Below are 19,026 nucleotides of genomic sequence, written 5' to 3' on the forward strand. Positions count from 1 at the left end.
GCAGAAGAAGAAAAGTGTCTTCAGGAAGAAGAAATAAGGAGAAAAGTCCTAGGAAACGTGGCAAAGGAGGAGGGTTGGGTATCATAGAATCATAGAATGCTTAAGGTTGGAAGGGACCTCAGAGGTCATCTAGTCCAACCCCCCTGCTCACTCAGGGTCACCTAGAGCACGTGGCACAGGGCTGCGTCCAAGCGGGTTTTGAAGATCTCCAAAGATCTTTTTCTGGCAGGTGAAGGGAGGAAGAGTCCATTCCAACCTTTTTCTTTTTTATTTTTTTCCAGAAATATTTGAGTCCTCAGCACACAGCCCATGCCTGATTCATATGGCCAGGGCAGGCCAACTCCAACTGTGAATAATGTCTGGGAGAGCCGAGCAGATGCGCTGTTGACGCGGGTCAAGACCAAGCCTACTTGCAGGTGGGATATTCTGGACACGTGAGTGCTTTATTGCTGTAAGGAGGGAATAAACCAGCCCTGAGATCTCCCCTGTTGTGCTGGGCTGAGGCCTCCCACACAGTGACATTTTACAGCTTCCCTAAATTTCTCGTCTGCCTGTTATCTCAACACAGGAGGAGGTGGGAGGTGCCTTTTGGCTACTGTGCACAGGGGGCTTTCTTGCTCATGCTGGGCAGCTGCAGGAGCCTTGGGGATGCGGGAAGGTTGGCCAAAGAGCAGTAGAAGGCTGCAGAACCAAGGTCTCCCGCTGCATCTCCTCCTTCCCTGCAGAAGAGGCAGCCTCAAAGGCAAAGAGCAGTTCTGCAGTGGTGGGGCAGCCGACGTGGCTGGACCAGGGCAGTCAGCTCGGCACTGGCTTTGGCATCTCTTACCGCAGCCAAGTCTGCTCCTCCTGCGTGGATGGAATTCCAGCAGGGCAGAGCTGGAAACACCAAGGATACAGACAGCTGCTTCAAGTGCTTTGCTCATGCAAAAGCGTGGCTTTGGATGCTGCAGGCCTCCATGGTGACGTGAGGATGTGCTTTGCCCTGCTGCTCTCCCTGTGCTGCCTGCAGGCTTTTTTCCCTGAGACGCGTCCTGCCCCTGGCAGTGCTTCTCGCACCCTCTCCCCCTCCTTCTCCAGATCCTAGGGACCCTTCAAATAAATCCTGGCATTTCAAAAGGCCATTTTCTCCCCCAGCCTACATGTCATTTTCTCCCCCAGCCTGCATGTCAGCACTAATCTGGGGACAAACAGCCGCATTTATAAAGAGAAAAGAAAGAGTCGGCTCCCACTCCTGCAGCATAATGCAAGGGGCCGTTTCCAGCATGCTGAGGGTACTGATGGAATTCTTTTGTGGACAAAGAGGTAATTGATGAACTAGGTCAGGCCGGGAAGGGATGGTACATGGGGAAAAGCTCAGAACAGAGAGGCCTCTGAAAAGAAAGCAGTTCCCTGAGGAAGGGGCACCTCCCGGGCAGCCAGCCCTGCCCTGAGGGGACCTGTCACGATGGTGCTCCAGTGATGCTGGAGGCAGGACAAGCTCTGCTGAGGCTGTTGGAAGAGAGGGACACCTGCACATGTGCAGGTCTGTGGAGGAAAAGCTCTTCCCCCCATCCGCTCTTTTTTGTTATTGTTTTTACTAAAGCCTGCTAATATTGAGGGAAGGACTCTCAGAGCCTTCTGAAGAAATGCTTGTGTGTTTAGCGGACGGCTCTGCCAGTGAGTGGCCAGTGCTCCAGGGTAAGCTTGTGCCTTGCTCCAGGACTGGTTTTGCAGCCGCAGAATAGGAGAGGACAACACCCCATGACCCAGGACTGGGGAGGGAGCTGGGTAAGCCTGGAGAATGCATCTCCTTTGAGGCTGGGGGGCCTCCCTGATCCTCAGGGTGACTCTATGCCATTTGTTGGTGGTTTGGGGTCTGCAGGATCTATCAGGCCCTGTCAACATCTCTGTGTGCTAGCCAAATGTGTCAGAAGTGGAGGACAGCTACTACATCTCACTCCCTCGGTCCCTACTGTCCCTCTTATGCCCCATGACCCTCAACTGTCCACAGCCTTAGGCTAAATAAAAGGTCCCTTGCTGCACCCTGCCATGACCATGAGCCAGTGCCTTGCCCTGTTTCACCCCCATCCCAAGCCCTGCCAAAATAGTTCCATTTTGCATGTTAGGGAAACAGCCACTTGTGGGATCTCAATGACGTTTCAGTGGTCCCATCCAGAGCAAGAGGGCTTTAGCAGGGCTGAATGTGATTATTTCATCACGTTGGTCCTCCCCTTGCCCCTGTGCAGGCCTCCTCTTGGCATCGACGTATGGCAGAGTGCTTAGGCTTGAGCTATATGAGGTGGGGACTGGTATTGGCATTTTTCAGGCAGGTCTGTGTCAGTGCTGACTCTCAGGAGCAGAAACCTTCCCAAGAAAAAGACCCAGCAGATCCCTGCAGGTGGATGTCATTGAAGGAAGTTCATCACGCTTGTGTCCATGAGTCAGAGCTGATCTAAATCTCTGTCCCTGTTACCTCTTTCATCCTCTCTGCCTGATTTAAGTGCACGCTGCCACATTTTGGACTTATTGGCTGGTAGACATGAGCTCTTCCCTACTCATGAGCAGTTCCCAGACCTCAGTCCAGCAAGTGTTTGCCATGAAATCAAATAGGAGACAATTTGTCCTGTTGGTTTTGGTGGGACTGAGTTTCTCAGTCCATGGGGGAATTGTCTGGTGTTGCAAGCTGTGGCACCTGGCTGTTTTCTGAAGTTTTGCTCGTGGTTGCAGCTGTTTTGCAGCTCCCTGAGCTATTGCTTGGAGTTCTCTTGCTATTCATGTTGGTGATTGGAGGAAATCCTCACTTTGGTGGACTATGGGTGGAGGAGGCTGCTACTGCAAATGTTTTATGTGTGTCTCAGTGCAGATTTTGCCTACCTGTGTATCGGCAATGAAGTCCTAAAGTAATCCACCAGATCAAGTAACGCTGATACAGCCCTTTGCTGTGCAATTTGTGCAATACCTATGACCAAAACTTAGGGAAGGTAGCACTTTTCGTCAAAGTCTCCAACTGAAACAAAGAATTACACTTTTGTTGACTCTTTTATCATTTGGTTACAGTTTGGCAAAGCAGCAGTTGCAAATGCTATTAGTGGCAGACTATAAAGACTAGGTGAGCTCTAGGGGCGCAGGGTATCTCTGAACGGCTGCTTTAAGTGAAAACTGCTCTGACTGCCTTGTAGCAGACAAGTAGGTGTTTAAAGTTTCCCAAAAGAAGGTGCATGATCTGCTTTCCCTGGCTTTGCTTTGCCTGCACCTTTGGAAATGACTGGATGCAAGTGGTGTGTCAGAGCGGGGGACATGGCATATAGCCTTGGAGGAGTGTGAACTTGATGCTGTAAAAAGCAGAAGTAGGAATGGGAAAAGAAGTTTGTAGAGGAAACTGAGAATCAGAGCAACGGAAGGGGAAGATAATTTTGAAGAGGGAGATGGAGGCCTGGAGACAGGTTCAGGATAGGAAGAATAGAAGAATATGTTTAAATGTAGAATTAAAGAGGGATGTTGGGGCATTTCCTTGCTAAAGGAAATATGAATAATGCTACTCAAATGATAATAAGGCTACTAAAGCCCCAACCCTCTGGCTGCAATGGTGGCTAAGTCATGTCTTATGCTCTAGGGTAACCATTGTGTCTTTAGTATGTGCTGAGTGACCTTTATTAAAAGTCTACTTTAGGCAAAGTCAGTTTTAATCCAGTATCAACTAAGCGAACAAGGAATAGTTCTTCAATCTTTTTCTGGGATGCTGGAACATATGTTGAAGATGATGCACCCTATCCATCCTGGACCCTTAAAAGGTATAAGTGGACCTGTGGTGGCTTGACATCTTTAAATCCTAAAGAAGTCCAGATAAATTCTGCATAAAGCAAGCCTAAGCCCAAGGTGATTTATCAAAGAGAAGGCCAATGCTTCTAGTGCAATGTGTGGCTCTGACTACTTCATGGCTGTGCAGTGCCTTGTCCGCTCTCCCATCACTCCTGAGGCTTCATCCAGAGCAGGTACTTAGTGCAGTTATTTGTTTGATATGTGTCTGCTGCTTTTGGCTTATTGTAAAATATGCTGTGTTGTAGCTGCTGCCCCACGATGTGCGAGACAGGGCTGATCGCACCGGAGCCCTCCGGCCCCATGCAGTACTATGGCGAATCACCGGATACCTACTACCACGTTGACCGCTGGCAGAGGCTCCGCACGGCTGTCAGGAAGCTGGAGTTCTGGGAAAACTTCAACGCTGAGATGATAGGTAGTGGCTTCTTCTCCAAGGTCTACAAGGTAAAAGTGCTGTGGATGACCCAGTATAGTGAGGGGCGGTTGCCCTGACATGCAAACAGCCCTTGAGCTGTGTGGGAACAGCATAGTAGCTGGCCAAGTGTCTGTGTAAACAGTGCCCCATCTGAGGAGCCCATCCTCTAGCCTGTTCCTTGTCTTCCTCCCTCCCTGCTCACCCTGGCAAGTTTTTTTGGATAAGAGAGGGGATGTGCATACCCAACACATCTCCTTCAATGTGCATCTCCTTTCGACTAGGAGTGTTGAAGGATTTTATCTGTCTTTCAAAGAAAAAGGAGAAATGGGAGGAGCTGGCTGAGCGATGTTCATTGATACTATAATCTACCAATACAACAGGCTTGTCATAGAGCTATCTATGGATACAGGGTAACCACAGGATGAGCTGAGGGGTTATTTATGCTCTGTGCATGTTTTGTTGCAAAAAATAAAGCAAAACATATAGGAAAAGAATCCCAAATTAAGCTGTGTGTGTCCCAGAATACCTGCTGCCCATGCCTCATGCAGGCAGCAGCTCCTTTGTCCCTCTTGGGGTGCCTTGCTGCAGCACGTCAGAGTGATGCTGGGAAGAAGCAGGGGACCCTGTGGTTCTGTCGGGCTGGGATGGGCTGCTGGTCCATTAACTTCTGGCCTCTGCTGCCTTCTCGTTAGGAAACAGGAGGTAAGCACAGGATCCAGGGTGCTGCTGGCTTTGCTTCCACTCCAGTGCTGCTGCTTAGCCCAGCAGTGCTTTAACATCTCCCCAATGCTTATTTGAGGTGAGCAGCCCTCTGTGATCACTTTGTTAGGAATAACAAAAAGAGGTGCTTTGCATTGAGTGAGACTCCAGGCTTCAACCACGGAGCTGTTGTTTACAAAGCAGTTTGCAAAGCAGATATTGTTTGCTTTGCAGCGTGCTGAGGTTTACCCATTTGTCATCTCATTTTCCAGCAGCCCTCCAGGATGTGGCTCCTGACACTGACCTTGTTAGCTGGAATGTGACACAGAGGCAATAGAAACAGGTTTTGGATTTGCCTCTACCATCTCTCTCTGGTACTTAGCTTGAGCAGGCCTGGATTGGACATCATGATCATATGTTTCTCCTGGACCAACACTAGATGCTACTGCCAAAGCAATAATTTGGTGTTTTTTTCTATGTGAGATCCCTTGCTGGTATAATCAAGTCCACAGGATTATACACCCTGTTGAAGACAGACTGGCAATATCTAGTCTTGGAGCCACAAAAAGTGTTATAGGCAAATTGGACAGATTACTGCATATTGCTTTCTTAAGCCTGTCTTTATTAACCACCCCCTCATCCTCTGCTGTGTGTATAGCCAGCGAGTGAATTTCAGGCTCACAGAGAGCGAAATAAAGATGTTCAAAGATCTTCAGCCAAAGGTCTATGGCAGCTCTGCTGACACTGGAGCAATGCATGACACATACCTCTCCCTAACATACAGTCTCCCTCCGGTAACTACTTTCCCCACCTACACAGTGTTTTGTTGCCATTGCTTTCTCTTTCTTTTATCTAGCAGATTTTCATAGTAACAGTTGCTGTTTCCTCTGCAGTTGACATTTAAATCCTGCCCTGGCAATGAATGAGATTCCAGTAGTAGGCAGGTTGGAGGCACAGATCGTGAATGGAAGGGAAATAAGATTTTGAAACAGATGGAGAAAAAGTCATGGAAAAAATTTAAAAAAGCTTGAAGGAAATGTTGCAGGTCAAAAAGGTCAGAATACAGTGGAGAAGGATTTGGAATTGTCCTTTGTCAGGACTTGACATTTGTCTGGGGACTCAAGCGCAACTGTAAGCAAGTGCTCAGTTGTGTTCTCCTTGGGTCAGCCAGGCTCCTTTGGACTTTCGGCCCTGATTAGCAGCATTCCTGCTGCATAGCGTCATCTATGATGGTCCTTTTGAAGGTTTTTGCCAATGGATGCTGTCTTTCAAAGGGTTCCTACAGGGACGACAGAGCCTCCCCAAAGCCACATTTGTGATGCTGGCACTCAAACACTGTTAGCTGATTTTTGTCATCCCTTGTCCTACATTTAAGCCCACATTAAGGGGTCTTTCTATGTAGTTTGGCTAAAGGAAAAGGTTCGTTTTTTGTGACTAGGAAACAAGCAGCTTGGGCATGACAGTGTCAGTGAATGTTGTATTGCATGAGCTGGGTATAAGGTATTGCTCCTTCTTCTCTGCCTTAGTTTTCTGCTGTAGAATAATTCAAGTATGAGTTTCTCTTGGAGAAAACTGTCAGTGAAACTTCATGCTCTCTGATGTGCCGGGATTTGAAATGCTGGAAAGCAGCAGAGGAATGCAAAGATAATCCTTTTTTTTCTGGAACTAATTTAAAACAGCGGTCAAGAGGAACTTCTTTTTCTGTGGCTCTCCTACTGTGTCATTCTGCAGCTTTGAAGTGTCAGATTTTCTTCTTTCAGAAAGACAAGTTTAATTTTCTTCTGATCTACTCCATCTTAGAAGTTTGTTCTCAAATCCAAGGCAAAAGTCTTGATGGAGAGTGAGTCTGATAGTGTCAGAGAAGGAATTCGTCTCCTGCGTCTAAGCTAATAACAGAAGAAGCTGACAGAAGACTAGGACTGGGTTAAAAATTAATAAACCAAAGAGACATATGTCACAGAATGGTAATGGAAAGCATTATGAGACTGCTTCATTATCCTAATGCCTGCGATGAGCTGCTGCTGGAGAGGAAGAAATCAACAAATTAAAAATGAATAATGGGGGAAAGACATGAGCTGATGAAGTTCTCAGTTACCACTTAACAGCACAAACTTCATATGCAAAACAAAACAATGCTACCTGAAATCAGATTCCTACTGGCACAGAATGAGTCTCCAGTTTGGAAAAAAAAAAAACAAAACAAAACACAAGAACACTTTTGAACTTTGCACCTTTCGAGGTGACATATTGTACCTAGAGAGACCTGAAGGATTTGACACCACAATATATTTGACATAGGTAAGGGGCAGGGAGCAATGAAGAAGAATATAGGACCATTCTCTGCTGGGGATATCATTTCTGTAGAGGAGATGATGGATGTTCCTGTTGGAGCTAGTACCTTGTGAAGGTAGGACTGCTCTCATGGGCTTGACTGTCTGCTACATTTCTCAAGTGCAAGCACTCCTTCCTCACTGTGCTGCTGCACAGAGCTATTGGACAGACTTTTTCTTTCCCCCACTTGTTTAGTCATCCCATATATATTTCATACACAAATCAAAGCATAGAATCAAAGTCAGAAGTTGGAAAAAGTTTGGATAGATCTGCACTCTTATGTTTCACTATTCATTTCATCTCTCGCCTTTCCCTTTGCCTATCTCTCCCACTGCTTTTTGGGTAGTGTCCTTGCTTTTTGGTTATTTCTTCTCTTTATTTTGCTGAGTTTAGACTAGACTGGACTTTTCATTGCTATGGGTGCTCCTTGCAGATAGATACTCCTCCAGCACTTATCTACTCTACCTGCTCCCAGGTTGTGCATCCCTCTGGAAAACGCAAGCTTAAGTGGAACTCAGTGCAGATCTTTACCAGAGTTTGTGCAGAGCTAATAAGGCTCATTAGAACTGAATGTTACCTCTTCTTAAAGCTTTACAAGCTTCCAGATTATTTTTGCTTCTTGTACTCTGTCTTAGGCACACAGTCTTAGGGCAAAGACTTGATAGCATCTTTTATAGTTATATTTATACAGTTACATTTAATAATCATTTTGATCTGATTAGTGACTCACACTCTGTGGTTATGAAGTCCCATTAGGTGACCCTGTTGGGTCTCTGGATTCTTTATGACTCATTTGAATACAGAAGCAATGTTTTTCCAGCGATAAGCATCAGGTAGCATTCCTTCAGGAAGGAAACAGCAGTTCGTGTTGCTCCCAGGACAGTTTGTTTTGTAACCCTGATTATAGGGAGACTTTTTCCAGTCCAGCAGTCTTACATGCAGTTCTTTGTTCTCCTTAGTGATACTGGTAACCTTATCCATAAGTAGCCTGCATGGAGAGCAGTGGGTACAGGCTCTGGGGATAAGAGCTCTGCTCTTACGCCAGCTCAAGTTATGTTTGAACTATTTTGATCATAAAATAAATAGGAAAAAAAAGTTAGGTTAAAATGAGGCTGGATTCTCTCTTTTCCATGAGAGAGTTGTCAGGACATTGGGCTTGGCAATATCTGGTACATGTCATTCCTTAAAGCAGATGTTAACTGAGAATGGAAATGCCAAAAGTATCATGTTGCCCCATGATGTGATCTGGAACCTGCTGTTTGGATCTTCAACCCAAATGTCATGGACAGCAGTGCTGTTCCCTGCAGGTCCTGCATGGTTCTCTTGAGGATGAGCACCACAAAATCCTTGTATGTCCAGCAGCCCACGTCAAACCCCCACATGCGGTAGTGTCCTCTCCTAATACCTCCAATGCAGACAGAAGATTTCCTCCCTACGTGTTTTAAGGTGGGGAGCAGGTTTTTTTCTCTTCTTTGGCTTGCAATATCCCTACCAGAAGGAAGTTGTAGGAATTAAATATGTCTTCTAATCCACAGCAGATTTTCAGGTTAACATACAACAGGGAAGACTAGATTGGAATCTTCCATTTTAGAATGGGAGGGAGAAGCGGTCTGACTCACCACTTCCTTCATCATGTTTGTGCAGTGGATCCTGGGTGCAGAGGGCAACTGAGTCATGGGAAGGGGCTCAGGAGTCTACAAGGAAAAGAATCATGGCCAGCAGCCCCTTGCAGTGATCGGATCCAGGCAGGAAGGGGTCAGGAGGGCTGGGAAGAAAGGTTTAGGACAAAGGCTGTGGTTAAGAAGGAACGCTGAATGGAGGGCACTGGGAGGAAAGGGACATCTCTGCAGTACCTCACTGCAGGCAGAAGAAGGGCTCTGGCCAAAGTTTCATTCAAGTTTTGGCTGGCGCTGAGAGTTGTGATACGCTGGGGCAGGAGGCGCCTGGCTGCTCCCAGGTAAGCAACACTGCAGTGCAGCTTAAGTGGAAGGGCCAGTACCTTGCAGTTGTAGAAATTACTCTGCAAAGTTCCTGGCAACAGGGAAATGTGATCTGGGTCTTTGGCTGGGAAGAGGTGCCATTTTCAGAGACGCTGGCAGACTTCTGGGAACTAAGAGGTGTCCTACTCCAAACTTGGCTCTAGGTGACGCAGGCTGCCACTTGCAAAGTGATGGTGGTGAAGATCTACAAGAATGATGTGGACCAGGAGGTGATTATCCGTGAGATCAGCCTGCTGCAGAAGCTGTCCCACCCCAATATTGTCAGGTGAGCACATCACCTGGCCCTGAGTGGTGAAGATTGGTAGGGGCTCAAGTACATCTCAATGTCTCTAAGGCAATTCTGTGATAAGGAGTTGAATTGAACCCTAATGTCTTGCTTTTTTTCTGGTGTGTCCTTCTGCCTTAGGTACCTTGGGATATGCGTGAAGGACGACAAGCTATACCCCATTCTGGAGGTAAAGGTTTCTGCTTGTAAGTGTGCTGTGGGCAGACAAGGACCCTGCAGTTCTTTGCCAGAGAGAATGGCAGATAACCTGAAATGCACATCGGGGCTTCTCTCACACCTTGGCCTGTAAATGGCTCTGGTCTAGAAGAGTTTCTTGGTACTTGCACAGATTTCTGGTCCTCTCTCATCCATAACTGCTCACAGCAAGAGGGAACCACAGTTACTGCTGTGCCAAGAGGTTCAGGCATAATAGACAAGAGATGTCTTACATTAGCCCAGTGCCACCAGAGCGGCAGAATGGACCATCCTGGGGGTGAGCAGAGGAGTCAGGAGATAGAAGGGATGGAGTAGAAAACAAGAAGATACAGGCTGGCAGGCACGGACACAAGGTGGCTCTGGCGTGGTGGTGTAGCATACAGTAAAAGCCTAAATGGTGCCTAAAAAAAAAAAAAAAAGTTGAAGTCACAAGAACACAGCATAGCACACATCTCACTGCAGGTGAGACCAAAAGTGGAGTTTCCAGCTCTGGTGACTGTTTTACATCTAGGCTTCAGGAATGCCTGGGACCAGCTCCAGAGCCTCCCATTTTTTTCCCCTCTGTTCACAGTATGTGAATGGGGGATGCCTGGAGGAGCTCCTGGCTAGCAAAGACATCGCTCTGACCTGGAAGGAGAAAGTGGACTTGGCTTCTGACATCACCAGAGGCATGATCTACCTGCACTCCAAGAACATCTACCACCGGGATCTCAACTCCAAGGTACACAGCTGGAAAAGGGATGTTACTCCTGAGCCGCTGAAGGCAGGCTGAGTCGAGGGAATTCACAGTACCATTTAGAACTTAGTGTCTGCAACCAGTAGGCCTCAGGCCTCACATTGATCCTCTGTTCTGTGTGAGCCTGCCGGGGAAGCTTGAAAAACCCTTTAATTTCAGTGCATTCATCACTAGGCAAGTGGGAAACCTAGACAGAGATAAAAATATATTCCTCCTAGTGTGGTTGCTGTCAGAAAGTGGAAATGCTGTCAGAAGTGGAAACGTGTGTGCAGGATTGCACATGATTTTCTTTGACTAGCTTTGCAAGATAAGCTCTGCACAACTTACAGTTTTCTTTTCCCACTCACAGCAAGTAGGAAGCTGCTGTTAGTAGAAAGGTGGTTACAAGCTCTGTGAGCAAGCATTGTGTGGGATGGTGAGCTCTCTGCGTTCAGAGCAACACTGGCACCCTGAGCACATGTCTCCTTCCCTATGTTGTAGGAGATTGCACGTTGTATATCCTTATGCTTCAGTCCACAAGTATAGGTTAGTGACCTCCTCAGCAATTTCACACTTTGTCAGCATGCTGCCAGCAAAGTCTGGTGTCTGAAGACAGACCAGTGGCACATCATGTTTCTGGTATATTCACCTTCTGTCTGGACCACTTGCCTTCCTCTGCCTGGACATGTGGCACTTGGATGGTGGCAGGTGGAGTGGTGAGTCTTTGCCACTTTCAGGTGTGTTTGCAGGCATAGTCTGTGATGTGGCTGTTGCTCTCCCGCTGATGTGGATGTAGCAACGTCATGGGGCAGTGCCTTGTTGTTGATCAGCCTTCAGCAAAACCTACCCTTGGACTCTTCAGGTGCATCTCCAGCATGTCCACAGTATTAGAGACAGAGGGTTGCATGTGAGTTTGGGGATTGGTGACCAGCCCGGACCATGTCTGAGTAATGTGAATCCAGAGGCTGGCCTGATCATTTACGGAAAGGAAGTTTGCAAGTCACTGCAGTTGATGCTGTGTGGTTAGAGGGGTATCTCTTACAGGCTCTTCCTGTCAGTGCTCTGTGTGCTTTTTAAAGGAAACTTGAAATATTGATGAAGCACTGGCAAAGCCAGACAAGTATTACAGTCTTGAAACATCAGCATAGGAAACAAGCCTCCTTTTTTAATCTCACAGCTGTTTGCTTGCTCAGGTACTAACCATGAAATTGTACACACAAATGGAAAACTAGGTAATAGTCTGGTTCATTCTGACCACAGGTCTCCTGGCCAGTGGGCCAAGTTATTTGAGATGTAATTTCCTGTTTGCTAATGCGTCGCTCAGGAGCTTTCCAGATCTTCCTGTGGAAAGTTAAGGAGTGTCTCAGGTTACTGCCTGTCCATTATTATTAGTGCTTGAGCTCTAAAGAATTTTATCCTTCCCCAGGAATCTTGGGCTTTCCTCTAATCATGGTGTCTAAAAAGATATGAGAGGGAACAAGTATATGTATTCACATGAAATCTGGTTGTTAGAGACATCTAGAGAGTCTTTTTGTTGTTTGTATTAACTCTTTTAGAGAAGATGCTAAGAAGGAAACCCTGGAGAACTCAACAGACTGAAACCACTAGTATTTTCAAGAAACCTTAAGAGAGTTCAATAGAAATTGTTCCATAAAGAAACCAGCCAATATACTACTGAAGAGTATATCATCTTTATGTGTTGTTGGTTTAAACTGATTTGTCTAGAGACTATACGACCTGTTCTATAATGAACATATCCTCTATTAGAGTCTATAATATCTGATAGTCTAGTTATTGCTTTGTACTCTGCAGGAATGTGCAGGGCACCACAAAACACTGCTGAGGACCTAGAAAGGTAGCAACTATCATTTAAGGAACATATATTCCTGGTCAATAAGAAAGGTTGTGACTGTAATCCTGCACACCTTTGGCTGAGCAGTGAGCAAGGCTGAAGCACAGACTTCTGGATCTGTTTCAGATAAAAGCATATGGAAAATCATGTCCGTGACAAGTAGCTTTGCAGATTTCAGTCCAGCTTTCTTGGGACTAAAATTTAATACTGAATCTTTGACTCAGCAGGGAGTTGGAAGTGCTGTGGTAGTGAATGGGCAAAGGTCTTCATGTACTGAGGGCTCCTGCTGGAGTGCAGGCATGGAATGGACAGTGAACCAGAAGTCTTCCATGGACACAGGATGAAGAACAGTTCATTCAAACTGATTTTTAGACATCAAATCTTTCCAGATGAAGTTGACTGAGGTCTAGCATATGCCCCATGCACATTAGTACATCCTGTCAGGATGATGAAGGTATCTGACAAGGAGAGAACCTGTAACAGGTGGGGCTGAGTGCTGGTGAAGCACTCTTACTTGCCTTGTCATCTCATGCTGTGTCCTTTGGGCTGCTTTCAGAACTGTCTCATTCGAGTAACCCCGCGGGGCCGTGAAGCCTTGGTGACTGACTTTGGCCTGGCCAGGGAGGTGGTGGAGCTGCCCATGAAGAACGTGGAGAGGAAGTTGTCTCTGGTGGGCTCTGCTTTCTGGATGGCTCCTGAAATGCTGCGGGGAGAGCCCTATGACCGGAAGGTATGCTGCTGCTTCCCAGCCCCTTGTTTAGCCCCAGAGCTCCTGAGCAAGCATGGGGAATGTCTCCTTTGCTTTTTGGTGATATGTCATGTCCCAACAGCAAGAGAACCTTTCCCTCATTACCTGGGTAACCTTCTTTTTGTACCTTGTGCCTTGATAAGTTACTCTTAGACTCTTAAACTCTTAGAGGAATGGATTCCTGCTTTGGACAAAGTCTCCAAGGAATATGACTGAGGAGTTACAGCCCAGATAAACTATTGTACGCTACTTACGGGACATGCAGAGCTATGGTTGAAGTGCCAGCTATGTTGAATATTTTGAACAAGGGCATGGGAGTACTTTTTCCAAAGAAGGAACTGGAACCCAAGTAGGGTTGTATGTTTCCGGACAGGTTCAGAAACCCAGCAGTTCAGGTCTGTAAGAGGTGTTCACTTCTCCCATTTCTGAAAGACTTTTGATGGATTTTGCATGGCTAATAGGAGAACCATGTCATCAGTCCTACCCTTTCTCATGCCTTACTTCTGTGCACACCTAAATCCTCCTCTCTGCAATCCTCCCTGCAGGTGGATGTGTTCTCCTTTGGCATTGTCCTTTGTGAAATCCTGGGTAGGATACCTGCTGATCCTGAAGTGCTTCCCAGGACTCAGGTAAGGACTTCTGGAACCAAATTTAACAACCCTTTCTCCATCGTGGCTTCTCACTGGACCGTATGGTCCTGAATCCAGGGCAGTCAAATGGTGTAATGCTGCATGTGTATCTCTCTATATATACACAGGTGTGCAAGCTCTGCTTTCTCTCTAGATTTTTTTTTGGTTGAGAAATCTTATTGAGTCAAAAGTATCTTATTTAGGCAAGAGTGATCATGAACAGTTTCAGTGCTTTTGCTAAATATGTTATTAAAAACCTTATTATGGAATGTTTAATTTGGCTATGACATGCCAGCTTTTACACTGACGTGGCAGGTTAAATAAAACTGTCATGACAAACGTGTATTTTGACATGAACTATGTTGAAATTAATAGGTAGTTCATGTGGAAACAGTGGACTTCTCTAGAAAACGTGTTTTTTTTTTTTAATATTTACAACATTTGCCTCCCACAAAATATTATGCTCCTTTATTTTTGTTCTGAATAGGGGTGAAAAATCCAGCAAGAAAATAGCTTCTTTCTAAACAAACTTGTAGAAACAAAAAAATAGAATTTGTAGTGAATGGAGATTATTCCATATTTCTATGAGACTAAACAGGAACTACAGCTCCATCTGTGTTCACCAGATGAATGAAAATTACATATGAGGGACTGTGAAGGGGTGAAACTGTAGTTATGGAAACAGCTGGCCCAATCCCACAAATTCTTAGTTCTTGCTGGATAATCAGATTATCCTCAGTTCACGATGTCAGCATTCACTGCTCAGCACCTCACCTGTTGCTGGTGCCTCTACCGGTGGTTTTCCATCTCTGTGGCCCTTGTTGCCTTAGTATCTGTGTTTTTTTTTCTGGTAGGACACACACTGCCCAGTGGGGAGAGCACAGAGCCAGCAGAAGGGTGCTGCAGCTTCTCTCAGTTCTGATAATGACTTACCAGCTGTGCACTTCTGGCACGGCTAATGGTCCTCCATGGCCATCAGTGATAGAGAGAGAGCCATCAGTGGCTGTGATAGAGAACCTAAGTGCTTTAATCCATGAGCATTTATGTGCTTTGACACCCTGAGAAGGGTAAAAAGCTTTTAAAGAAGTTTGTAGAAAGCTTTTAAAGAAGTTTGTAGCTGAGTCTCTTTTATCTTTTTACATCTTCTCTCAGTAAAACTCCTTTTTCTCTGGTGGTTTTGAGTAAAAGGGTGGCATTTGCAGCTAAGAGGAGGATAAAACTCAGGGGAACAGCCTTTCTTAATAAGCAAAAGAAGTGTGGGACGTATTTTGAACAACAGAAAGGTTTGAGGCTGCACCAGCCTACTCTCTCCTTCTCTTGCAGAAGCTCCAGCCCTGATCCTATGTAGCTGTGACCAGTTCCCCTCTGCCAGACCAGTTATTGATCCATGTTCTTCCCATTCCACACAGGATTATGGCTTGGATGTCATTGCCTTTCAAGGGATGATCAGCGAATGCCCCAAGCGGGTGATGGACCTTGCTGCTTGCTGCTGTCGGGTAACATTCTTGCTGTTTTCTTTTCTTTCTTTTTTTTTTCTCTTTTTTTACTTCCTCTGAGTTTACTGAGCTTGTAACACACTAGTATAATAGAGTCCAAAATTCCCATGATCCAAAATTCCCATGCTTGAACCTGCTCTTCTCAGTAGCAGCACACAGAACTATGCTCTTTGAGCTATGGCCCTAGATTTAGGGCCACATTCTGCATTTGCATCATTAAAGGCAGCCCAAAATGTCCCAAAGCCTTACCTATCAACACTAGGGTAGGAGTGTGGGGTGGTGCAAGGTGTCCAGTTCCTCTACGGTCAAGCTACAGGCAGAGGTGATGGCTGACCCACTCTGGAGAATGCCAGCCTGCTGTTACCTGCCCTATTGGTATCATCAGGTCATGTTTCTCCAACTTGTATTGTTTTGACATGGAAAGTAATGGTGAAGGCTGGAGGGCCTCACCATGCTGCCCAAAACCTCAGGGGGCAAAGCAGAAAGCAAGCAAACATTCAAGTTACATCTCTTAAAGGAAAACAAAATCTCCTGGGCTCGCCAGCACAAGAGGGACGTGGAGCTGCTGGAGAGAGTCCAGCACGGGGCCATGAGAATGATCAGGGGCCTGACACATCTGCTCTATGGGGAAAGGCTGAGAGAGCTGGGCCTCTTCAGCCTGAAGAAGAGTATCGATGCTGGATGAGTATTTCTCTGCAGCCTCGAGGGGCCCAGGAGAGCTGCTACACAATGCCCACTACTTGTCCTCTACAGCATTTCCCATCTTCTTTCAGGTGGAAGCATTTAAGAGGCCGTCCTTCTCTGAAATCCTGGATGAGTTGGAAGATGTTGCAGAGAGCCTGGAGCCTAGGAAAGACAATCAGCTGTCAGGCTGACCTGCCTGGCTCCTGTGAAGCCTGATGGAGTATTGCACAAACTGTAAAATAACTGTTTGTGGGGTCAGGAGTGAAGAAGGAAAGTGGGAAAGGGAAGAGCTAAGTGATGCACTGGTATTTATTTAATCGTAGTCTCAGTTTCTAATTTTTTTTGGATGTAAAACAAGGTGAAAAATGGAGAAGGGACTTAACCAAGAGTATATTTTTCCTAGCTAAGGTTTTTAACAGATGTAATTTGGACATTGAACAGCTTTGCTTATTTAAAAAAAAAAAGAAAAAAAAGAAAAAAAAAAAAGAAAGATAAAAGAGAGAGATCCTGGAGGGCAAGCCAGGGACCTGACTTCCCTTAAGGATGCTCTCTGAAGCCCCAACAGAGGTGTAGTTGTCTCCCTCTTCCCCTCCTCACCTAGTCCCAGGGCCTTTCCCTTCTCCTGCTGCTCCAGCTGTGGGGAACAGCCTCTCTGGAGGCTGGCGGTCAGTGCAAAGTGAAGGACAGGCGCTTTGGGGAGCGCCCTGAGCCCTCAGAGTTGCCTGTAGTTCAAAGCCTTAAAACACCTGCCCAATAGCCTTGCAGGGACAGATTTGTTCTGCAGTGTTTCTAGCAGCATGCCCTTCCAATGGGGTCTCCTGGCACTGTCTGCAGAGCATGGCTGGGTGCTGAGGTGCCAGGCAGGGATGTTAAGGTCCTGCCAGGCTGTTCATGGGAATCTAACCTGGGACAGGGTGAGGAGTGGAAGGGGAGTGCCTTATCAAGATACAAACTAACTAGTATCTCTTCTCAGAAAAGCTTTGCCAGACTTGCGTGTCACGCAGGAGCCATGCCTCAGCACAATGGCAGTCTGCATTTATTGCCACTGCCCTCACCCAGGCCTCAAAGATGGATGGCTTGCCTCACCCCTCCTCATCCCACCTCAAATGGACAGTGACAAGTCTGGCAATGACAACTTGCAAGGCCAAAACAGCTGAGTCTGTAAATAAGCAGGATGACACAAAACATCTCACCAGGTTCTCTGCCTGGCTCAACACCTCATTGCCTCTCTGGTCATATACGGCACCCTTGGGGGCCCCAGGGCTCACACAGTCAGAAAAGGACTATCTTTTGTCACCATGTTTTCCTCTGCAGGCTGGAGGAGGGTGCCAGGGCTGCAGATCCAAGCCAGAGGTTGGAAGAATTGTAACTAGAAATGCTCTTGCATTGCAATTTAGGGGAAAGGAGTGAATGTTCTAGTTCCAACCCCAGCTCAGCTTCCTGCTGGGCCACGGTTCTGAAAAACTTTTCTACTAGGACCATTTTTCTGTGGGTGTGGGTAGATATAACATCTGTACAGTGGTGGAGCTGTGGTTCTGTCCTTATAGACTGTAAGCTCTTGAAGCGAGGATCTTTCGTTCATCCAAACAGTGCTTGTGCAGTGTTTAGTCCAGTGGAATCTTAACTGAGAGTCTTCCCATGTATTGTGGTAGACCTTAATGGAGGTCTCTCACGCTCTTGAAGACAGATGTGGTGTCCTATGGAGCCCTTTATCTCTGTACTGGATAAAGGACTGCTGGAAGTGTGCTAGGACAGAGGCATTTTAGAAGCCTATGGTGCATCTTTACTGGGGACCAGAAGGAACAGGGAGCCAGCATGAAATGCACTGGATGGCACCAGGATGACCAGCTCAGCCAAATGCTCACTGACCTTGTATCAGTCCCGGTCTCTAGGTGAACTGCCTTCACACAGCCTTTCTGTAGCTTTCTGCATGCTGCCAACTGGAATCTGCTCTTCCTCTGCTCCTGCTGCACAATAGGATAAAGGAAGACAGACAACATACAGCTCCCTCTTAAGTGGCAAAGACAAATGGCATATGGTTTGTTGGATAGTCCAGTGAAGCTTTAGTATGAAGAAGGTTCTTTCAGTTTTATTTGTCTGCCCAGATGTAAGGAGTCTGCTCCTAATTGTCCATGGGAGCAGCCATAAAGTCTGGACTCAGAGCTGTGTTTCTTTGGGCTTCTTCTGCGTCCATCTTTTCCCATGATGAAAGCACATGCCAGATCTCACATGACAGAAAGACCCTGGATCCTTTCATGAAGGATCTTTGGTATCTGCTGCAAGGACATTTGGGACTGATGTGACCGTACGGAGACTGTCTGCAAGCGGACTGAATGTGAACTAGCAACCAACGTTGGGAGCTTCCAGGGAACAGAGGTAGTGTGGGAATTTGGATGGTGTGTCCAGTAGGGCAAGGGTTTCTAAGAAGGAGGAAGAGATGAGTGCGGGAAACCATCTGAGGTCCCTTTTAGCTGTAAGCCTCCACACTGGGACTGCTTTCTACAGGAAAAGCAGGGCCAAGTTTCCTCACACCAGTCTAGTGTGAGGAAGTCCAGGTCAGTAGCTGAATTTTGTATCTTGGAGTCCTGGCTCTGAACTGAAGCAACCACAAGGATGGATGGAGAGTCTGAGTGACACCGCTGGCTCAACTTCACCAGACCTGAACAGGAACAACCTCCTCTCTCACACGTTGACTCTACCGCTCTGCAGGTGCTGACAGCGTGGACCAGATCATGCTGTGTCCCATAAGTCCATGCATTTCCATGTCCTACACTATATCTTTGCTAGTTTTTCTTTTTTTTTTTTTAAATGCCATTTGGGAATAAAGTTTAGTGGTTCTTTCCCACTTCAGTCTTGGGTTCTTGTGTATGTTTCATGATCCTAGGTATACTATGTATCACTAAAAACATCTAAATGACTGTTTTCATGCTTCATTTCAGTGTAATAGATAGTATAAGGCTTTAGGTAAAGGACATTTATGGAACATAATTAAGTGTGAGAGAGTGATATTGTGACCCCATTGTCCCCCTTTTGCCCTGGTTTGTGTCAGGATCACTTCAGTTAGGGTGGGACAGGACTGCAACAGCAACACAAGCATAGTATAGAGGGACTCAGGACCTAGCCTAGCCTCCCTTCCCCAGGTGCAGTTTGTTTGATGCTCTCTGACTCATAGGCAGCA

The 19,026-nt window shown here is 46.4% G+C and overlaps 1 protein-coding gene across 1 annotated transcript; it reads left to right on the forward strand.

The window, feature by feature from the left end:
* Positions 1–281: 281 nt before the first annotated feature.
* On the forward strand, positions 282–18,616 carry LOC112955924 (dual specificity testis-specific protein kinase 2-like). The gene is made up of 9 exons (XM_026049394.1): positions 282–416; positions 4,044–4,242; positions 9,387–9,508; positions 9,650–9,698; positions 10,296–10,445; positions 12,848–13,021; positions 13,585–13,668; positions 15,078–15,164; positions 15,938–18,616. The coding sequence occupies exons 1-9, from the start codon at positions 310–312 to the stop codon at positions 16,037–16,039; spliced, it is 1,074 nt and encodes a 357-aa protein (XP_025905179.1). The 5' UTR covers positions 282–309; the 3' UTR covers positions 16,040–18,616.
* Positions 18,617–19,026: the final 410 nt, after the last annotated feature.

This window comes from Nothoprocta perdicaria, unplaced genomic scaffold (assembly GCF_003342845.1).
Source record: "Nothoprocta perdicaria isolate Ctin4 unplaced genomic scaffold, notPer1 scaffold_6, whole genome shotgun sequence".
NCBI lineage: Eukaryota > Metazoa > Chordata > Aves > Tinamiformes > Tinamidae > Nothoprocta > Nothoprocta perdicaria.